General features: G+C 38.4%; 1 protein-coding gene across 30 annotated transcripts in view; it reads right to left on the minus strand.

Moving 5' to 3' along the window:
* CATSPERE (catsper channel auxiliary subunit epsilon) overlaps window positions 1-20,016 on the minus strand; it is a 182,128-nt gene that overhangs the window by 78,797 nt on the left and 83,315 nt on the right. For all 30 annotated transcript variants that reach the window (XR_010156542.1, XR_010156541.1, XR_010156519.1 and 27 more), the window contains 2 exons: window positions 12,588-13,065; window positions 1,062-1,504 (listed from right to left, as the gene is read on the minus strand). Coding sequence is in view for 19 of the 30 variants with exons in the window: in XM_054674860.2 (XP_054530835.1) it covers window positions 1,062-1,504; window positions 12,588-13,065 (921 nt within the window). In the remaining 11 variants the exon portion in view is untranslated. The remainder of the gene's footprint in view (window positions 1-1,061; window positions 1,505-12,587; window positions 13,066-20,016) is intronic.

A 20,016-nucleotide genomic window follows, 5' to 3' on the forward strand; every position in this document is an offset into this window, starting at 1 on the left:
AAAGATGGCTGCAAGAATTTTTCCCATTCCCATATGCATGTCCCGTATGCAGTGTAACTTGCTATTTCTCCATAAGAGGTAGAGTTTATGTCACCATCCTATGAGTTAGGGATATGTGGCCAAACCTAGGCTTCTGCTCTCACCGTCTTGGAACACTGCCCTGAGACTGCCACAGAAGAAGCCAGGTCTAGTCTGGAGGATAACACTAGACCTGGGTTATCCAGAAGAGACAAGTGTTCCAGCTGAGGCCCCTTAGATTAATGAGGCCATCTTAGGTCATGTAGTTGCAGACGAATTAGCAGATGCCCACATCACATCCACGAACCCAGATGAAACCAGCAGAACTGCCCAGCTACTCACAGCCCAAACTATTGACGGATAGAATTGGTTTTTTTGTTTTGTTTTGTTTTGTTTTGTTTTTTGAGAGGGAGTCTCACTCTGTCACCCAGGCTGGAGTGCAGTGGTGTGATCTCGGCTCACTGCAACCTCCACCTCCTGGGTTCACACCATTCTCCTGCCTCAGCCTCCCGAGTAGCTGGGACTACAGGCACCCGCCATGACGCTTGGCTAATTTTTTGTATTTTTAGTGGAGACGGGGTTTCACTGTGTTAGCCAGGATGGTCTCGATCTCCTGACCTCGTGATCTGCCTGCCTTGGCCTCCCAAAGTGCTGGGATTACAGGTGTGAGCCACCACGCCCGGCCCAGAATTGGTTGTTGTTCTAAGCAATTAGGTTTTGAGTGGTTTGTTATACTACAATAGACAACAGGAGTCTACAGGAAAGCCATGCATTAAAAAAAAAAAAGAAGAAGAAGTGAACAATACAATTGACAATGAGTTTTGAAGGAATGTGTTATTAGGTGGCAAAGAGGGCTTGGATATGGAAAGCAAAAATAATGGCTTGGGAATGAATGGCTTATCGTGTTTTTATTTATTAAAAACTCAGACATTCCTCAACATTTTCCCAGCTGAGCCTAGAAGGGAAATCCATTTACAAAAATGTTAATATTATACTTTTATACTTATTAAAATCAAATGAAGAAATTTAAAATATTAGCTTACCAGAGTTTTGGTGCAGTATCCAAAGGCAGCTTCAAAGGAAATCTCATGACTCTCTTGTAATATTTTTGGGCCATAAGATTCTACAATAACATACAGACCAGTGTTTTCTGGATAGACGATCTGAGTCCAAACTGTCAGAGCCTCTCCCTTGTCCAAAAAGTAAAAAACATGAGCAACACTGTTATGAAATGCCATGTATGGGCATTTGTCTTTTGTTGTGAAAGCTATACTTTGTGCTTCCAGACGTAAGGGATAGTCCTGTATTTGTATTGTGCCATCATCCAAAGCATACAGGAAATATGTTTGACCAGATGTACTTAAGAAAATGAATGCTCTTGTTGTGTAATTTGTCCATAAATGCAGCTTTACTGCATCTCTAGTATTAATCTTGGAATAAAATATTACATTATTTTCCATTTTTACCAAAATAGCTCCATAATAATCTGGAAAAAAGAGAAAAGTTTGTGTTAGTCTAAGTAACCATAAATCGTGCTGTTTTAGTTAAGTGTACTTTTAACGAAAATAATTTCTTTGATAACGACCGAGTATTTTCATACTTTGAGAAAGTTAGAATGTGCAGATATGAACCCATAACTTTACACTATATTGGGGAACTTCTCTGCCACTTCATTGTATTAGTTTTCTTCTTGAATACTATATCACTTATATAACATCATTTAACATAAAAAGCTGGAATTCATGTATTCAGTAATAACAAGGATGAGCATGGCAGGAATAGAGCTATTAGGAATTCTGCATTGTGTTGTGGATTGAATTGTGTCCCCCCAAATTCTTGTGTTGAAGCCCTAACGTCCAATGAGACTGTATTTGGAGACAGGGCCTTTAGGAGGTAATTAAGGTAAAATGGGCTAAGAAGCAGGGGGTCCTAGTCCAACAGAACTGGCGCCCTTATAAGAAAAGGAAGAGACACCAGGGATCTCTCCGGACACACAGAGAAGAAAGGCCACATGAGGACACAGCAAGACGGCGACTGTCTACAAGCCAGGAACTGAGGCCTCATAGAAACTAATCCTGACAGTACCTTGATCTTGGACTTCTAGCCTCTAGAAATATGAGAAAATCTAAATTTCTGTTGTTTAAGCTGCCCAGTCTGTGGGATTTTGTTATGGCAACCCTAGCAGGCTAATATAGCTGGAATGAAGACATGGAGGTGAGTGGGGGTGAGAGTGGTATAAGGCATAGCCTACCTCTGCAGGTTCACTCATAGCAGATAATCAGCTTTCTCCACTTAATGTTCTGCCTAAGTCACAGTGGGTCATAGTGGGTAACTATCTTAACCTCTTTAGTTCTGTTGCTATGTCTGTAAAATGAACAGTTGGGCTAGATGATTTCATAGCTTTCTTTCAAGATATGACATTCTCTGTGTACAGCCTCTAGGAATATACTTTGTCAAAAGACAACACTTGGAGAGGACTGGCTGGAAGGAAGAGGGGAATTCATCAAGTCAGGGAGGTTCAGGCTGTGTTGTGTTTATGCATCTTACATTTGAAATCAGAATAAGTCAGTAACATTTTTACAAATTACTATAAATTGTATTCTACTTAAACTTACCTAATCAGAAATATATGCAGTAGATCACAAGGTGGAAGGGGAGAAATGTGAATGGATGACATAATAACATATAATTCTATGCTGAATAAAAAAGTAATTGCAGGATGCATGCAGTATAATGATATATAAAATTTAAAACCTCAGGAAACAAAACAATACATTGTTTTTGGATTATATATAATGTCCAAGTTGCTTCATGATATGGCCTGTCTGTTCTTTATCCAGGTTTGTCTCTTGCCATTTTTTGCCTTACACTGTGTTATCTAGTCAGCCTGACCTAATTTCAGTTCCCCAAACTTGCCATGTTCTTTCCTACCTCCACATCTTTGCACATGCTGTATTCTCAGCTTGGAATGCTACCTCAATCCCCCAGCCTAACCAGTGAAATCATTTTCTAATATATATACTCTCTCCCTAGTTTTCAGTTTAGAAGTCATTTCCTCCACACCTAGTTTTCTGATCCCATACATCTGGATTGATGTTCCCAATATTTGCTTTCATAGCACCTTCTCTTTTGCTGATCACACTGCTGACTACAAACCTTATAAATCATCCTTGCTTTAAATATGAAGTTAAAATGAGAACTAAGAATGATTTAAAAGATAATGTGGCTAAAGCCACACAGAGAAAAATTCATAGCCTTTTGCTTGTGTGTAGCTTTAAATGCTTAGAAAATAAGAAAGACTAAAAATAAATGAAATAACCATTTAACTTAATAAGCAGGCAAGAGATGACTAAAGTTACAAAAAGAAAGCAGAAGTAAAGAATCAATAATGACAAAAGCAGAAATTAAATTAAAAAGAAAGTAGATAAAATTAAGAATTCTTTTTAAAAGGAAAAGAAAATAAAACCTAAAAAAACACAATCTCTTGCAAGCCAAACTAACAAGGGGGTTAGGCACAAGCAATATTATAAATGAGGAAGATAATTATAGGTACATAAGAAATTTAAAAGTTAAAATAGCCTACTTTTGCCAATAAATTAGAAAATCTACATAAAATGAATTATTTCCTAGAAAGACAGGAACTTCTGAAATTGACTCAAGAAGGGATAAAATATTAGAATAGATCAATTAGAGAAAATAAAAATAATGAAAAGATACAACATTCCTGGTTGGGAAGACAAATATTGCAAACATCTATTCAACAAATGTATTGAATGCCTACTATGGGGCTATACTGTTCTAGGTACTTAGGAGGAATATATTCATGAAAAAACAGAAAAGTCCTTCTCTTGTGTAGCTTACATTCCAGCAGAGAAGACTGCCAATAAACATGAAAAGAAATTATTTAGTGTGTTAGGTGATTAAGGATATAGTAATCAAAAAAGTATAGCACTAGGACAAATAGATTAGTGGAACAGAATAGCCTAGAAACAATCCAGTTAATGTGAGGAATGAATACATAATACAAGTAGCATTTCAGATCAGTGGGAGAGGTTTGCTTAATAGAAGAATGGTTTAAGGCAACATCAGCTTTCAATGGGAAAAATACCATTAGATTCCTAACTCTTGCTAAATATCAAAACATAAAAATCAGAATTATAAGAATAATGAAAATATATAATATCTTTATAATTGAAATGACCTGTCATATTATGGCATGTCAGAAGTTACAAATAAAAATATTAATAAATTTGACCATTTAAAAATACAAATTCTAAATACCAAACTCCTCCAAAAAGTTACAGGAAGTTACACACTAGAGAAAATATTTGCAATACATGAGATAAAGAACATATCAGTATAGATAAAACCAATGCAAAAATGTCCAAACAGTATGAATAGAAAATTCACAGAAAAGGGGGAGTTGTGGGCAAGATGGGAGAATAGGAACAGCTCCAGTCTGCAGTTCCCAGCGAGATCAACGCAGAAGGCGGGTGATTTCTGCATTTCCAACTGAGGTTTAGCTCATTGGGACTGGTTAGACAGTGGGTGCAGCCCACGGAGGACGAGCTGAAGCAGGGTGGGGCGTCGTCTCACTGGGGAAGTGCAAGGGGTCAGGGAACTCCCTCCCCTAGCCAAGGGAAGCCACGAGGGACTGTGCCATGAGGAACAGTCTGGTTCCTCGATGAGGAACCCACGGTCTTTGCCACCCACAGACCAGGAGACTCCCTCAGGTTACTACACCACCAGGGCGCTGGGTTTCAAGCACAAAACTAGGCAGCCGTTTGGGCAGACACCAGGCCAGCTGCAGGAGTTTTTTGTTTTTGTTTTTGTTTTTTTTCATACCCCAGTGGTGCCAGGAACACCAGTGAGAGAGAACGATTCACTCCGCTGGAAAGGGGGCTGAAGCCAGGGAGCCAAGTGGTCTAGCTCAGTGGATCCCACCCCTATGGAGTCCAGCAAGCTAAGATCCACTGGCTTGAAATTCTCACTGCCAGCACAGCAGTCTGAAGTGACCTGGGACACCCGAACTTGGTTGGGGTAGGAGCGTCTGCCATTACTGAGGCTTGAGTAGGCGGTTTTCCCCTCACAGTGGAAATAAAGCTGCCAGGAAGTTCTAACTGGGCGGAGCCCACCACAGCTCGGCACAGCTGCCATAGCCAGACTGCTTCTCTAGATTCCTCCTCTCTGGGCAGCGCATCTCTGAAAGAAAGGCAGCAGCCCCACTCAGGGGCTTATAGATAAAACCCTCATCTCCCTGGGACAGAGCACCTGGGGAAAGGGGCGGCCCTGGGCGCAGCTTCAGCAGACTTAACCGTTCCTGTGAGCCAGCTCTGAAGAAGCAGTGGGTCTCCCAGCACAGCCCTCAAGCTCTGCTAAGGGACAGACGGCTTCCTCAAGTGGGTCCCTGACCCCTGTGTCTCCTGACTGGAAGACACCTCCTAGCAGGGGTCGACAGACACCTCATACAGGAGAGCTCTGGCTGGCATCTGGCGGGTGCCCCTCTGGGACAAAGCTTCCAGAGGAAGGAACAGGCAGCAATCTTTGCTGTTCTGCAGTCTCTGCTGGTGATACCCAGGCAAACAGGGTCTGGAGTGGACCTCCAGCAAACTCCAGCAGACCTGCAGGAGAGGGGCCTGACTGTTAGAAGGAAAACTAACAAACAGAAAGGAATAGCATCAACATCAACAAAAAGGACATCCACACAAAAACCCCATGTAAAGGTCACCAACATCAAAGACCAAAGGTAGATAAATCCACAAAGATGAAGAAAAACCAGTGCAAAAAGACTGAAATTTCAAAAACCAGAATGCCTCTTCCCCTCCGAAGGATCACAACTCCTCGTGAGCAAGGGAACAAAACTGGACAGAGAATGAGTTTGATGAACTGACATAAGTAGGCTTCAGAGGGGAGTAATAACAAACTCCTCTGAGCTAAAGGAGCATGTTCTAACCCAATGCAAGGAAACTAAGAACCTTGAAAAAAGGTTAGATGAATTGCTAACTAGAATAACCAATGTAGAGAAGGACATAAATAACCTGATGGAGCTTCACAGCACGAGAACTTTGTGGAGCATACACCAGTATCAATAGCCAAATCGATCAAGCAGAAGAAAGGATATCAGAGATTAAAGATCAACTTAATGAAATAAGCATAAAGAAAAGATTAGAGAAAAAAGAATGAAAATGAATGAACAAATCCTTCAAGAAATATGGAATATGTGAAAAGACCAAACCTATATTTGATTGGTGTACCTGAAAGTGATGGGGAGAATGGAACCAAGTTGGAAAACACTCTTCAGGATACTATCCAGGAGAAGTTCCCCAACCTAACAAGACAGGCCAACATTCAAATTCAGGAAATACAGAGAACACCAAAAAGATACTCCTCGCGAAGAGCAACCACAAGACAAACAATCATCAGATTCACCAAGGTTGAAATGAAGGAAAAAATGTTAAGGGCAGCTAGAGAGAAAGGTTGGGTTACCCACAAAAAGAAGCCCATCAGACTCACAGCAGATCTCTCTGCAGAAACCCTACAAGCCAGAAGAGAGTGGGGGACAATATTCAACATTCTTAAAGAAATGAATTTTCAACGTAGAATTTCATATTCAGCCAAACTAAGCTTCATAAGCAAAGGAGAAATAAAATCCTTTACAGACAAGCAAATGCTGAGAGATTTTGTCACCACCAGGCCTGCCTTACAAGAGCTCCTGAAGGAAGCACTAAATATGCAAAGGAAAAACCAGTACCAGCCACTGCAAAAACATGCCAAATTGTAAAGGCCATCGACACTATGAAGCAACTGCATCAAATAACGAGCAAAATAACCAGCTAGCATCATAATGAAAAGATCAAATTCACACAAAACATATTAACCTTAAATGTAAATGGGCTAAATGCCCCAATTAAAAGACACAGAATGGCAAATTGGATCAAGAGTCAAGACCCATTGGTGTGCTGTATGCAAGACACCCATTTCACGTGCAAAGACACACATAGGCTCAAAGGGATGAAGGAATATTTACCAAGCAAATGGAAAGCAAAAAAAAAAAAAAAAAGCAGGGGTTGCAATCCTAGTCTCTGATGAAACAGACTTTAAACCAGCAAAGATCAAAAAAGACAAAGAAGGGCATTACATAATGGTAAAGGAATCAATGCAACAAGAAGAGCTAACTATCCTAAATATACATGCACCCAATAAAGGAGCACCCAGATTCATAAAGCAAGTTCTTAGAGACCTACAAAGAGACTTAGACTCCCACACAATAATAGTGGGAGACTTAAACACCCCACTGTCAATACCAGACAGATCGATGAGAGAGAAAATTAACAAGGATATCCAGGACTTGAACTCAGCTCTGGACCAAGCGGACCTAATAGACATCTACAGAACTCTCCACCCCAAATTGACAGAATATACATTCTTCTCAGCACCACATCAAACTTATTTTAAAATCGACCACATAATTAATTAGAAGTAAAACACTCCTTAGCAAATGCAAAAGAATGGAAATCGTAACAAACAGTCTCTCAGACCACAGTGCAATCAAATTAGAACTCAGGATTAAGAAACTTACTCAAAACTACACAACTACATGGAATCTGAATAACCTGCTCCTGAATGACTACTGGGTAAATAAATTAAGGCAGAAATAAATAAGTTCTTTGAAACCAATGAGAACAAAGACACAACGTACCAGAATCTCTGGGACAGAGCTAAAGCAGTGTTTATAGCACTAAATCCCCACAGGAGAAAGCAGGAAAGGTCTAAAATTGACACCCTAACATCACAATTAAAAGAACTAGAGAAGCAAGAGCAAACAAGTTCAAAAGCTAGCAGAAGACAAGAAATAGCTAAGATTGGAGCAGAAGTGAAGGAGATAGAGACACGAAAAACCCTTCAAAAAATCAATGAATCCAGGAGCTGGTTTTTTGAAAAGAATCTATGAATCTTGAAATCTATGAATCTATGAATCTATGAAATCTATGAATCTATGAAAAAAATCAATGAAACCAGGAGCTGGTTTTTTGAAAGATCAACAAAATAGACCACTAGTCAGCCTAATAAAGAAGAAAGGAGAGAAGAACCAAATAGACACAATAAAAAAAGATAAAGGGGATATCACCACTGATCCCACAGAAATACAAACTACCATCAGAGAATAAACACCTCCATGCAAACAAACTAGAAAATCTAGAAGAAATGGATAAATTGCTGGACACATACACCCTCCCAAAATGAAACCAGGAAGAAGTCAAATCCTTGAATAGACCAATAACAAGTTCTGAAACTGAGACAGTAATGAATAGCCTACTAACCAAAAAAAGCCAAGGACCAGACAGATTCACAGCCAAATTCTACCGGAGGTACAAAGAGGAGCTGGTACCATTCCTTCTGAAACCATTCCAAACAACAGAAAAAGAGGGACTCCTCACTAATTCATTTTATGAGGCCAGCATCATTCTGACACCAAAACCTGGCAGAGACACAACAAAAAAAGAAAATTTCAGGCCAATATCCCTGATGAACATCGTTGCAAAAATCCTCAGTAAAATACTGACAAACAAAATCCAGCAGCACATTAAAAAGCTTATCCACTACGATCAAGTTGGCTTCATCTCTGGGATGCAAGGCTGGTTCAATATATGCAAATCAATAAATGTAATCCATCTCATAAACAGAACCAATGACAAAAACCACATGTTTGTCTCAATAGATGCAGAAAAGGCCTTCAATAAAATTCAACACCCCTTCATGCTAAAAACTCTCAATAAACTAGGTATTGATGCAATGTGTCTCAAAATAATAAAAGCTATTTATGACAAACCCACAGCCAATATCATACTGAATAGGCAAAAGCTGGAAGCATTCCCTCTGAAAACCGGCACAAGACAAGGATGCCTTCTCTCACCACTCCTATTCAACATAGTATTGGAAGTTCTGGCTAGGGCAATCAGGCAAGAGAAAGAAATAAAGGGTATTCAAATAGGAAGAGAGGAAGTCAAATTGCCTCTGTTTGGAGATGACATGATTGTATATTTAGAAAACCCCATTGTCTGAACCCAAAATCTCCTTAGGCTGGTAAGCAACTTCAGCAACGTCTCAAGATACAAAATCAATGTGCAAAAATCACAAGCATTCCTATAGACCAATAACAGACAGAGAGCCAAATCATGAGTGAACTGCCATTCACAGTTGCTACAAAGAGCATAAAATACCTAGGAATACAACTTACAAGGGATGTAAAGGACCTCTTCAAGGAGAACTACAAACCACTGCTCAAGGAAATAAGAGATGACACAAACAAAAGGAAAAACATTCCAGGCTCATGGATAGGAAGAATCAGTATCGTGAAAATGGCCATACTGCCCAAAGTAATTTATAGATTCAATGCTATCCCCATCAGACTACATTAACTTTCTTCACAGAATTAGAAAAAACTACTTTAAATTTCATATGGAACCAAAAAAGAGCCTGTATAGCCAAGACAATCCTAAACAAAAAGAACAAAGCTAGAGGTATCACGCTACCTGACTTGAAACTATACTACAAGGCTATAGTAACCAAAACAGCATGGTACTGGTACCAAAACAGATATATAGACCAATGGAACAGAACAGAGGCCTCAGAAATAATGCCACACATCTACAACAATCTGATCTTTGACAAACCTGACAAAAACAAGCAATGGGGAAAGGATTCCCTATTTAATAAGTGGTGTTGGGAAAACTGGCTAGCCATATGCAGAAAGCTGAAACTGGATCCCTTCCTTACACCTTATACAAAAATTAAGATGGATTAGAGACTTAAACTTAAGACCTAACACCACAAAAACCCTAAAAGAAAACCTAGGCAATACCATTCAGGACATAGGCATGGGCAAAGATTCATGACTAAAACACCAAAAGCAATGGCAACAATAGCCAAAATTGACAAATGGGATCTAATTAAACTAAAGAGCTTTTGCACAGCAAAAGAAACTATCATCAGAGTGAAAAGGCAACCTACAGAATGGGAGAAAATTTTTGCAGTCTATCCATCTGACAAAGGGCTAATATCCAGAATCTACAAAAACCTGAACAAGTTTACAAGAAAAAATAACCCCATCAAAAAGTGGGTGAAGGATATGAACAGACACTTCTCAAAAGAAGATATTTATGCAGCCAACAAACATGGAAAAAAGCTCATCATCACTGGTCATTAGAGAAATGCAAATCAAAACCACAATGACATACCGTCTCACGTCAGTTAGAATGGTGATCTTTAAAAAGTCAGGAAACAACAGATGCTGGAGAGGACGTGGAGAAATAGGAATGCTTTTACACTGTTGGTAGCAGTGTAAATTAGTCCACCCATTGTGGAAGACACTGTGGCAACTGCTCAAGGATCTAGAACTAGAAATACCATTTGACTGAGCAATCCCATTACTGGGTGTATACCCAAAGGATTATAAATTATTCTACTATAAAGACATATGCACACCTATGTTTATTGCAGCACAGTTCACAATAGCAAATACTTGGAACCCAAATGCCCATCAATGATAGGCTGGATACCAACCCAAATGCCCATCAGTGATAGACTGGATAAAGAAAATGTGGCACATATACACCATGGAATACTATGCAGCCATGAAAAAGGATGAATTCATGTCCTTTGCAGGGACATGGATAAAGCTGGAAACCATCATTCTCAGCAAACTAACACAGGAACAGAAAACCAAATACCGTATGTTCTCACTCATAAGTGGGAGTTGAACAATGAGAACACATCAACACAGGGAGGGGAACATCACACACCAAGGCCTGTCAGGGGTTGGGAGGGTAGGGGAGGGATAACATTAGGAGAAATACCTAATGTAGATGACAGGTTGATGGGTGCAGTCAACCACCATGGCACGTGTATACCTATGTAACAAACCTGCACATTCTGCACATGTATCCCAGAACTTAAAGTATAATAAACAAATAAAAAATAAAACAGAAATAAGGAAATGACAAGAAAAAAAGGAAATTCACAGAAGAATATGGCCAATAAATTTGTGAAACTAGATAAAACATCTAATTATAAAAGATATGTGCAATAAAATAACATTTTTCTTCTATATAACCAGTAACTGTTAAACAGATTCTATGAAAATGATACATTTTCAATACTTTTGGGGGAGTTTAGACTGTGACAAACTTTGCTGGTGGGTAAGTGAGAAGGATTTATCAACTTTTTAAATATTCGTAATCTCTGATTCAGGAATTCTATATCCAGTAATTTATATTACAGAAACACTTGTATCAGTGTGTGTACATATGCATATTTTCTGCAGCATTATTTGTAACAGAAAAAGAACTGAAGGCTAATATCTATCTAAATATCTATCTACACCCCTATTAATTAGACAGTAGTGTGCATAGACAGTGGAACAATACACAGCAGTTAAAATGGCATTCGTTTTATATCTATTATATGTATTGTTTTGAAAACATGCCCATTATATTTAGTATTTGCTTGTTTGAAAGTCTGGACAAACTCACAGGAGCTTTTTTTTTTTTTTTTCTTTTGAGACAGGATCTCGCTCTGTTGTCCAGGCTGGGGAGTTCAGTGAGGTGAACATGGCTCACTGCAGCCTTGACCTCCCGGGCTCAAGTGATCCTCCTGCCTCAGTCTTCTGAGTAGCTGGGACCACAGGCGTGTACCACCATGCCCAGCTAATTTTTAAGTTTTTAGTAGGGATGAGGTCTCACCATGTTGCACAGGCTGGACTCGAACTCCTGGAGTCAAGTGATCCTCCCACCTTGGCCTTCCAAAGTGCTGGCATTAGAAGCGTGAGCCACCACGCCTGGCCTCACAGGAGTTTCTTAATAGTTGGTTATTTGGGAAATGAGAATGGTGAGAGATGAAGGCCTTTAACTTCAGACTTCATACGCTTATGAATTGTTTGAGCGTGTTATATTTCATTGTTTCTGAATGACCTTCAGTACAACATTCAAACTGGGTATCTGACCTCCTCTAAAATCTATCCCCAATGTATCATTCTAACTTTGTCTTCTTATCACTGTGGCTCATGGTTGTTTAAAAAACACATATGATCCTGTTTCATATGTGCTGTATAACACAAAACCTCCCTCTACAGGTTTCAGAGGGAACACGGCCCTATCAACACCTTGATATTCCACTTCTAGCCTCCAGAACTGTGAAGTCATACATTTATGTTGTTTTAAGTCATCCAGTTTGTGGTACTTTGTTACGGGAGCCCCAGGAAACATAACACAATACCACAGCACCTCCTACACCCTACGATGTATATATAAATTGCTTAGTTAGAATCTACTGATTGACCAAAATGAAACTCCCCTCTCCCCCGCAAAAAGAAATTGAGTTTGCCCTTTTGCAATGTGAGATCATAGTTAACATTACTTGTATTTAAAGTCAATTCATTTGTAGGTGATAAGAAGTGCACCTTTGGCTGTCAAAAACGCCACACATTGGTACATTAAAAAGTGTTACATCATTATAAGGAAGATGTCTATAGTGAAATCTAGAATAATGTTAGTGGACTGAGAATGCCTTACCTATGAAAACTTCATGAATAATGCTGTCATTTGATAGCATTGATAGATTTCCATGTCCTGCAGGTGTCTGTAAAATCCCAGTAAAGGTGAAATTATGGTAACAATAGTAGATACTATGCTTGTTCCATAGCAGTAATCCTGGCAGTGCTGAAAATGTAAAATGTGGCATGGTAACACTGTCAATAGGGGCATCTAATGTAAAGTCTTGGGAAACCCACTGTTTTGTATCTTCATTATATATCACTAAGAAAATCTTTTTGGTGACGGTACATACAGTGCAATAATTTAAAAACACAGCAATCTCCAGAGGGTGTCCTGTATACTCAACCCTGTCTATGGTCAGAGTAGCAGTCACTGATAGACTTAGGATGTTTTTCAGTTCTGTGGTAGTTACTAATCTGGCAAACTTAAGAAGAATGGATCCGAGGTAAATTTCATTTTCTGTCCAGACTGCTAAGGTGCTTCTTCTTCCTTTAGCCTGTGACAAAATGAAAAATGATGAGAAAGATCTTCGATTTTAGAGACGGGCCTAATACTTTCTCTTTTTTAAAATTTAAATTTTATTTTTTATTTTTTTAAATTTTCTTTCAATAGGTTTTTGGGGAACAGGTGGTGTTATATGAATAAGTTCTTCAGTGGTGGTTTCTGAGATTCTGGTGCACCCATCACCTGAGCAGTGTACACTGTACCCAATGTATAGTCTTTTATCCCTCACCCCGCTCCCATCCTGCCCCCCACCCCCGCCCAAGTCTCCAAAGTCCATTGTATCATTCTTACGCCTTTGTGTCCTCATAGCTTAGCTACCAAGGTCTAACAACTTCCATCTTCTAATTTGCTACATTTAAAATACAGAGACAAGGTGTGGTGGTTTCATGCCTATAATCCCTGCAGTTTGGGAGGCTGAGGCAGGAGAATCACTTGAAGTCAGAGGTTTGAGACCAGCCTGGGCAACAAAATGAGACCCCGTTTCTACAAAAGTTAAAAACTAGTTGGGGGTGGTGGCGTGTGTCTGTAGTCTCAGCTATTTGGGAGGCTGAGGTGGAAGGATCACTTGAGCCCAGGAGTTCAAGGATGCAGTGAGCCATGATCATGTCACTGCACTCCAGCCTGGTGACAGAGCAAGACCCTGTCTCTAAATAAATAAATAAATAAATATTAAAGGTAGTAAATACTAAGGTTTGATTTGTTTCAATATATTTTTGAATAATACTTCAGGCATAGAAATATATTAAATAGAAATTGGTCATATTACATATAACCATAAAAATAAATTATCCCAATTATTTGTTTATAAATTGTTTCTATCGGTAGGACTAATAAATTTTAATTCCTTTTAAATCTTTTAAGCACATCAGCCTTCTCTTTGTGTATTTATCACTCTGGCTTGGAGTGCGCCTTTCACCTTGATGTTTACTAAGGTCAATATATAAAGTCTCTTCAAATATTAACTCATTTTTGGAATTTTAGATTCCTTGGTTATCAGATAAAGAGAAGAGAAACTTAAAGCCTTAGACAAATGAATTCTACCCTTTCATGGATATAGGCTGCTAGTATTCAGAAACTGCTGTGCCTGAAACTCGGTGGGCCTAATTTCATCAAGGAGTCCAAGGTCTCCCTTCTCCTCTGCCTCCTCTCCCCACTGTTTCTAATTTTTTGGGATTTTTAATTGAAATGTAATTTCTATGTACATGACAATCAAAAGGAATCTTTTGAAAACATCTTGTTGTCCTCATTTTACTCAATGTACAAATATTTAGTGTATACTGAAACAGGAGGTAGGCAGATATCAAACTGGTAACCAAAGAAAGACACAATTTGGGATAAAAGGTCATTTTGCTAAATGTGGATTCACGTTAAAGTACAGAACTTATGTTGCTGGAAACAATTCTTAAAGAAGAAATAGATTAGAAACAAAATGGTGAGCTATAGAAGAAACCCACAGCCATTCTCATTCTTGTCAGAGAGATGGGAAGAGGAACACGTCATAAACAGGATAGATAAGAATTCCAAGGATTCCCAGCCAAGAAGTGAGTTTTCACTCTCACTCACAAACCCTTTCCCACGTAACTCCACTTAATGCTTCGGCATAATCATGCAGGTGAGGTGAGAGATCCTTTTGAAGCATTCAAGGTCTCTTCAAAATGTAAGGTAGTAAGTCTTTGAAGGCAGGAAACGGGCATCAAGCTGGACAAGTTGAGAGAAACCCATCCACACTCTGGATTCTCAGCTCTGTGACTAGGAGTGGGGTAAGGGAGTGGAGAGGAACTCTCCTTGAGCCATGTGTGGGCTCTACCCAGAGTGTAAAGCAGCTTCCCTGACAGAATTGGGACAGAGAAATAGGAGACAGAAGGAGAGGGAGAAGGAGAAGGAGAGGGGAGTGCAGAGTGGGCAGGAGAAGGGGAGGAAGAGAGGAAGATGCACCAAAATTCAGAGTCAGATGAGAAAGTAAAGTTAATTACCCAATGATCAAAAAGCTGGAAGCTAAGTTGTAAAGCAGAGATAGCTCTCCCAAGGATTTCAAAGGTTGGTGGCACCACTGTGAAGTATTAAGAGGTCTCTGGAATGTTGTCAGTGATAAGGTGCCCAGAATATCTAAAGAGAAAATAACTATAATAAAAATGCTGAAGGTTTTAGTGGAAAAGATGGGCAACATAGTGAAGAGATGAAGAATTTCAGCCAAGATATAGAAATGATAAAAAAGGAACAAAATGGAAATGCTAGAAATAAAACAAAAATCAAGAATAAAGAAATAATTGGAGGAGTTTGAGACCAGCCTGGCCAACATGGCAAAACCCCATCTCTACTAAAAATACAAAAATTAGCCATTAGCTGGGCATGGTGGCACGTGCCTGTAGTCCCAGCTACTCGTGAGGCTGAGGCAGGAGAATCAACTTGAATCTGGGAGGTGGAGGTTGCAGTGAGCTGAGATCGCGCCACTGCACTTCCAGCCTGGGCAACAAGAGTAAAACTCCGTCTCAAAAAAAAAAAAAAAAAAAAAAAGAGAGAGCGAGAGAGAGAAATAATTGGGCCTGGGCATGGTGGCTCATGCCTGTAATCTCAGCACTTTGGGAAGCCAAGGTGCGAGAATTGCTTGAGGCAAACAGTTTGAGGCAGCAGTGAGTTTTGATTGTGGCATTGCACTCCAGCCTGGGTGGCAGAGTGAGACCCTGTCTTAAAAAAACTCAGATGCACTTACCAAGAAGCTGGAAAAAGCAGAGGAAAAAAGCAGTGAACATACAAGTGTATACAAGCTGAAATACAAAGGAAAAAACAGTGAAAAAATAATGAACAGGTCATCTGAGATCTATGAGACAATATTAAATGGTCTCATACAGGTGTTTTTGGAATCCTAGTAGGAAAGGAAAAAGAGAATGAGGTTGAAGAAACATTTGAAGAGAAAATAGCCATTGACATTCCAAGATTAATGAAAGACATAAACCCAGAAATCCAAGAAACTCAACTGAACCTCAAGTAGGATAAATACAAAGGAAATAACATCTAGGCACATAGTAAAACTGCTGAAAACCAGAAAGAAATTTTCCAAGAACCTGGGAGATTTTATATATATATATATATATATATATGAATGTTTCAAATAAAATTATATATACATATATACAAATAAATATATAAAAGAATAAAATACTTAGGAATAAATTTGACCAAGAAGGTAAAAAATCTGTACACTGGAAACTATAAGATATTAATGAAGGAAACTGAAGAAACACATATAAATGGAAAGATATCTCATATTCTTAAATTGGAATAATTACTATTGTTAAAATGTCCATAATAATACCACCTTCTATAGACTCTGATGAACACAGTCAATGTAATCTCTATCAAAATTCCAAGGGCATTTTTTACAGAAATAGAAAAAACAATCCTAAAATTCATATGGAACCATGAAAGACCCTGAGGAGCCAAAGCAATCTTGAAGAAGAACAAAGTTTAAAGCATCATAGTTCCTCATTTCAAACTACATTACAAAGCTATAGCAATCAAAACAGTGTAGTACTTGCTGAAGAATAGACACATAGGCCAACAGAACAGAATAGAGAACCCAGAAGTAAACCCATGCATATACAGCCAACTAATCTTTCTTAATAATGCAAAGAACACAATCCAGATAGAAGAGTCTCTTCAATAAGTGGTGTGGAGAAACACAGGATATCCACATGTAAAACAAAATTCTTTTATGCTGTAATTAATAAAATTGCTTTCTTACTTTCTCTTTTGTATAGCTTGTTGTTAGTGTATAGAAATGCAACTAATTTTTTTATGTTGATTTTGTAACCTGCAACTTTACTAAATTTATTTGTTAGTTCTAACAGTTTGGGGAAAAAAAGAGAAAGAAAAGGAAAAAAGAAGGTATAAAAATTGAAATTGTACTAGTTATTAAAATTAACTCAAAATGGATTAAAAACTTAATGTAATATCTGAAACTGTCAAATTCCTAGAAGAAAACACAATAAACCACCTTGACATTGGTCGATATGGTCTGGATCTGTTTCCCCTCCCAAATTTCATGTTGCATGTTATAACTTCTTCCAGTGTTTTACTTTTAGTCCACCTATCTCCTTATATTTAAAGTGGGCTTCTAAATAAAAATGTATAATTTGGTCTTTTTTAAAAAAATCCAATCTGACAATCTCTGCCTTTTAATTAGTGGTTTTAGACCATTTAGATTTAATGTAATTATTGTTGTGTTTAGACTGAGTTATACATTTTATTTTCTATTGTATCCTCAGGGTTTTGTTCCTCTATTTCCCTTTTCTGCCTTCTTTTGGATTTTATAATTTTTTTTCATATTTCATTTTAGTTCATTGAATTTTTTACTCTATCTTGTATAAATTTTTTTAGTGGTTGCTATCAGGGTTACAATACACCCACTTAAATTTATATATATATATTCTTTAGAGAAAGTGTCTCATTCTGTCACCCAAGATAGAGTGTAATGGTGTGATCACAGCTCACTGCAGCCTTGAACTCCTGGGCTCAAGCAACCTTCCCACTTCAGCATTCCAAGTAGCTGGGACTACAGGTGTAGGCCACCTCACTGGATTAACTTTTTAAATTTTTTATTTGTAGAGAACAGGATTTTGCTTTGTTGCCCAGGCTGGTCTCAAACTCCTGACTTTTAGCAATCCTCCTGCCTTGGCCTCCCAAACTGCTGAGATTACAGGTGTGAACTATTCTACTCAGCCTTATCAGTGTTTTGTAGTCTTCCTTGCAGAGATCTTTCACATCCTTGGTTAAATTTATTCCCAGTTTTTTTGGTAGGTATTGTAAATAGGATTGCCTTCTTGATTTATTTTCCAGCTATTTCATTATTAGTGTATAGAAATGCTGCTGATTTTTGTATGCTGATTTTATATCCTTCAACTTTACTGAATTTATCATTTCCAAGAAATTTTTTGTGGAGTCTTTAGGTTTTTCTAAATATAAGATCATATTATCTGCAAAAAGGGACAGTTTGAATTCCTCTTTTCCAATTTAAATGCCTTTTATTTCTTTCTCTTTACTGATTGCTCTGGCTAGGACCTCCAGTACTAAGTTGAATACGAGTGGTGAGGGTGGGAATCCTTGTCTTCTTTCAGTTCTTACAGGAAAGGCTTTAAACTTTAAACTTATATACTCAGTATGATGTTTACCTGTGGGTTTATTATATATGGCTTTTATAATTTTGAGGTATGTTCCTTCTATGCCTAGTTTGATTTTTTTTTTTTTTTTTTTTTTTGGCATGGAGTCTCACTATGTCACCAGGCCGGAGTCAGTGTTACAATCTTGGCTCACTGTAACCTCCGCCTCCTGGGTTCAAGCAATTCTCCTGCCTCAGCCTCCCAAGTAGCTGGGACTACAGGCATGTGCCACCACACCCAGCTGATTTTTGTATTTTTAGTAGAGATGGGGTTACACCATATTGGCCAGGCTGGTCTCGAACTCCTGACCTCATGATCTGCCCTCCTCGGCCTCCCAAAGTGCTGGGATTTCAGGTGTGAGCCACTGTGCCTGGCCAGTTTGTTGAATTTTTATCATGAAGGGATGTTGAATTTATCACATGCTTTTTCTGTATCTATTGAGAGGATCATATGGTGTTTGTCCTTCATTCTGTGGATGTGATGTAACACGCTTATTGATTTGTGTATGTCAAATTATCCTTACATTGCTGGTATAAATCCCATGGTGTGTTCTGGTTTTGATGTGCTATTTGATTCAGTTTGCTAGAATTTTTTTTTGAGGGTTTTTGTGTTTTACGTGCATCAGGAATATTGGCCTGTAAGTTTTCTTTTTTTGTGTTGTGTTCTTCTCTGGTTTTGGTATGAGGGTAAGGGTGGTCTTGTAGAATGAGTTAGGGATAATTCCCTCCCCTTCAATTTTACAACTTAATAGTTAAAAAAAAATCCCATTTAAAAGTGGGCAAAGGTCATGAACAGATATTTCTCAAAAGATATATAAATGGCCAACAGGTATGTGAAAAAACAGTTAACATCACTAACCATCAGGGAAATGTAAATCAAAACCACAATGAGATATCATTTTACCCTGTTGAATGGCTATTATTATTATTTTTTATTTTCTAAATTTTATTTTATTTTTAGAGATAGGGTCTCACCATGTTGCCCAGGCTGGTCTCTAACGCCTAGGCTCAAGTAATCATCCCACCTTGGCCTCCCGAAGTGCTGCAACTACAGGTGTGAGCCACCCTGCCCAGCCTGGCAATTATTAAAATGACAAAAATAAATAAATAAATAACAGATGCTGGCAAGGAGGCAGAGAAAAGGAAGCTCATATACCCTGTTGGTGGGAATGCAAATTAGTACGACCGCTATGAAAAACAGTATGGAGGGTTCTCAAAAAACTAAATATATAACTACCATACAATCCAGCATTCCCACTACCGGGTATTTATCAAAAGGGAAAGAAATCAGTAAAATCAGTATATCAAAGGGACACCTGTACTTGCAGTTTTATTGCAACACTATTCACAATAGCAAAGACATGGAATCAACGTAAGTGTACATCAATGGATGAATGGATAAAGAAAATGGGGTATATATACCCAATGGAATACCATTTGGCCATAAAAATAACAAAATCATGTTTGCAGCAATATGGATGGAACTGGAGGTCATTATTGTAAAGTGAAATAAGCCAGGCACAGAAAGACAAATACTACATGTTCTCACTCATATGTGGAAGGTAAAAACCATGATCTCATGAAAACAGAATGGAATGATAGATATTAGAGTCTGGGAAGGAGAGGGGTGCGTGGGAGGGAGTATAAAGAGAGGCTGGTTAATACGTACAAATATACAGTTAAATAGAAGAATAAGTTCTAATGTTTTATATCTAACTAACATACAGTTCGATAGAAGAAATAAGTTCTAGTGTTTCTAGTCTGTCTATAGTCAGACCAGGATATCTA

The sequence above is a fragment of the Pan troglodytes genome, chromosome 1 (assembly GCF_028858775.2).
Source record: "Pan troglodytes isolate AG18354 chromosome 1, NHGRI_mPanTro3-v2.0_pri, whole genome shotgun sequence".
Classification (NCBI taxonomy): Eukaryota; Metazoa; Chordata; class Mammalia; order Primates; family Hominidae; genus Pan; species Pan troglodytes.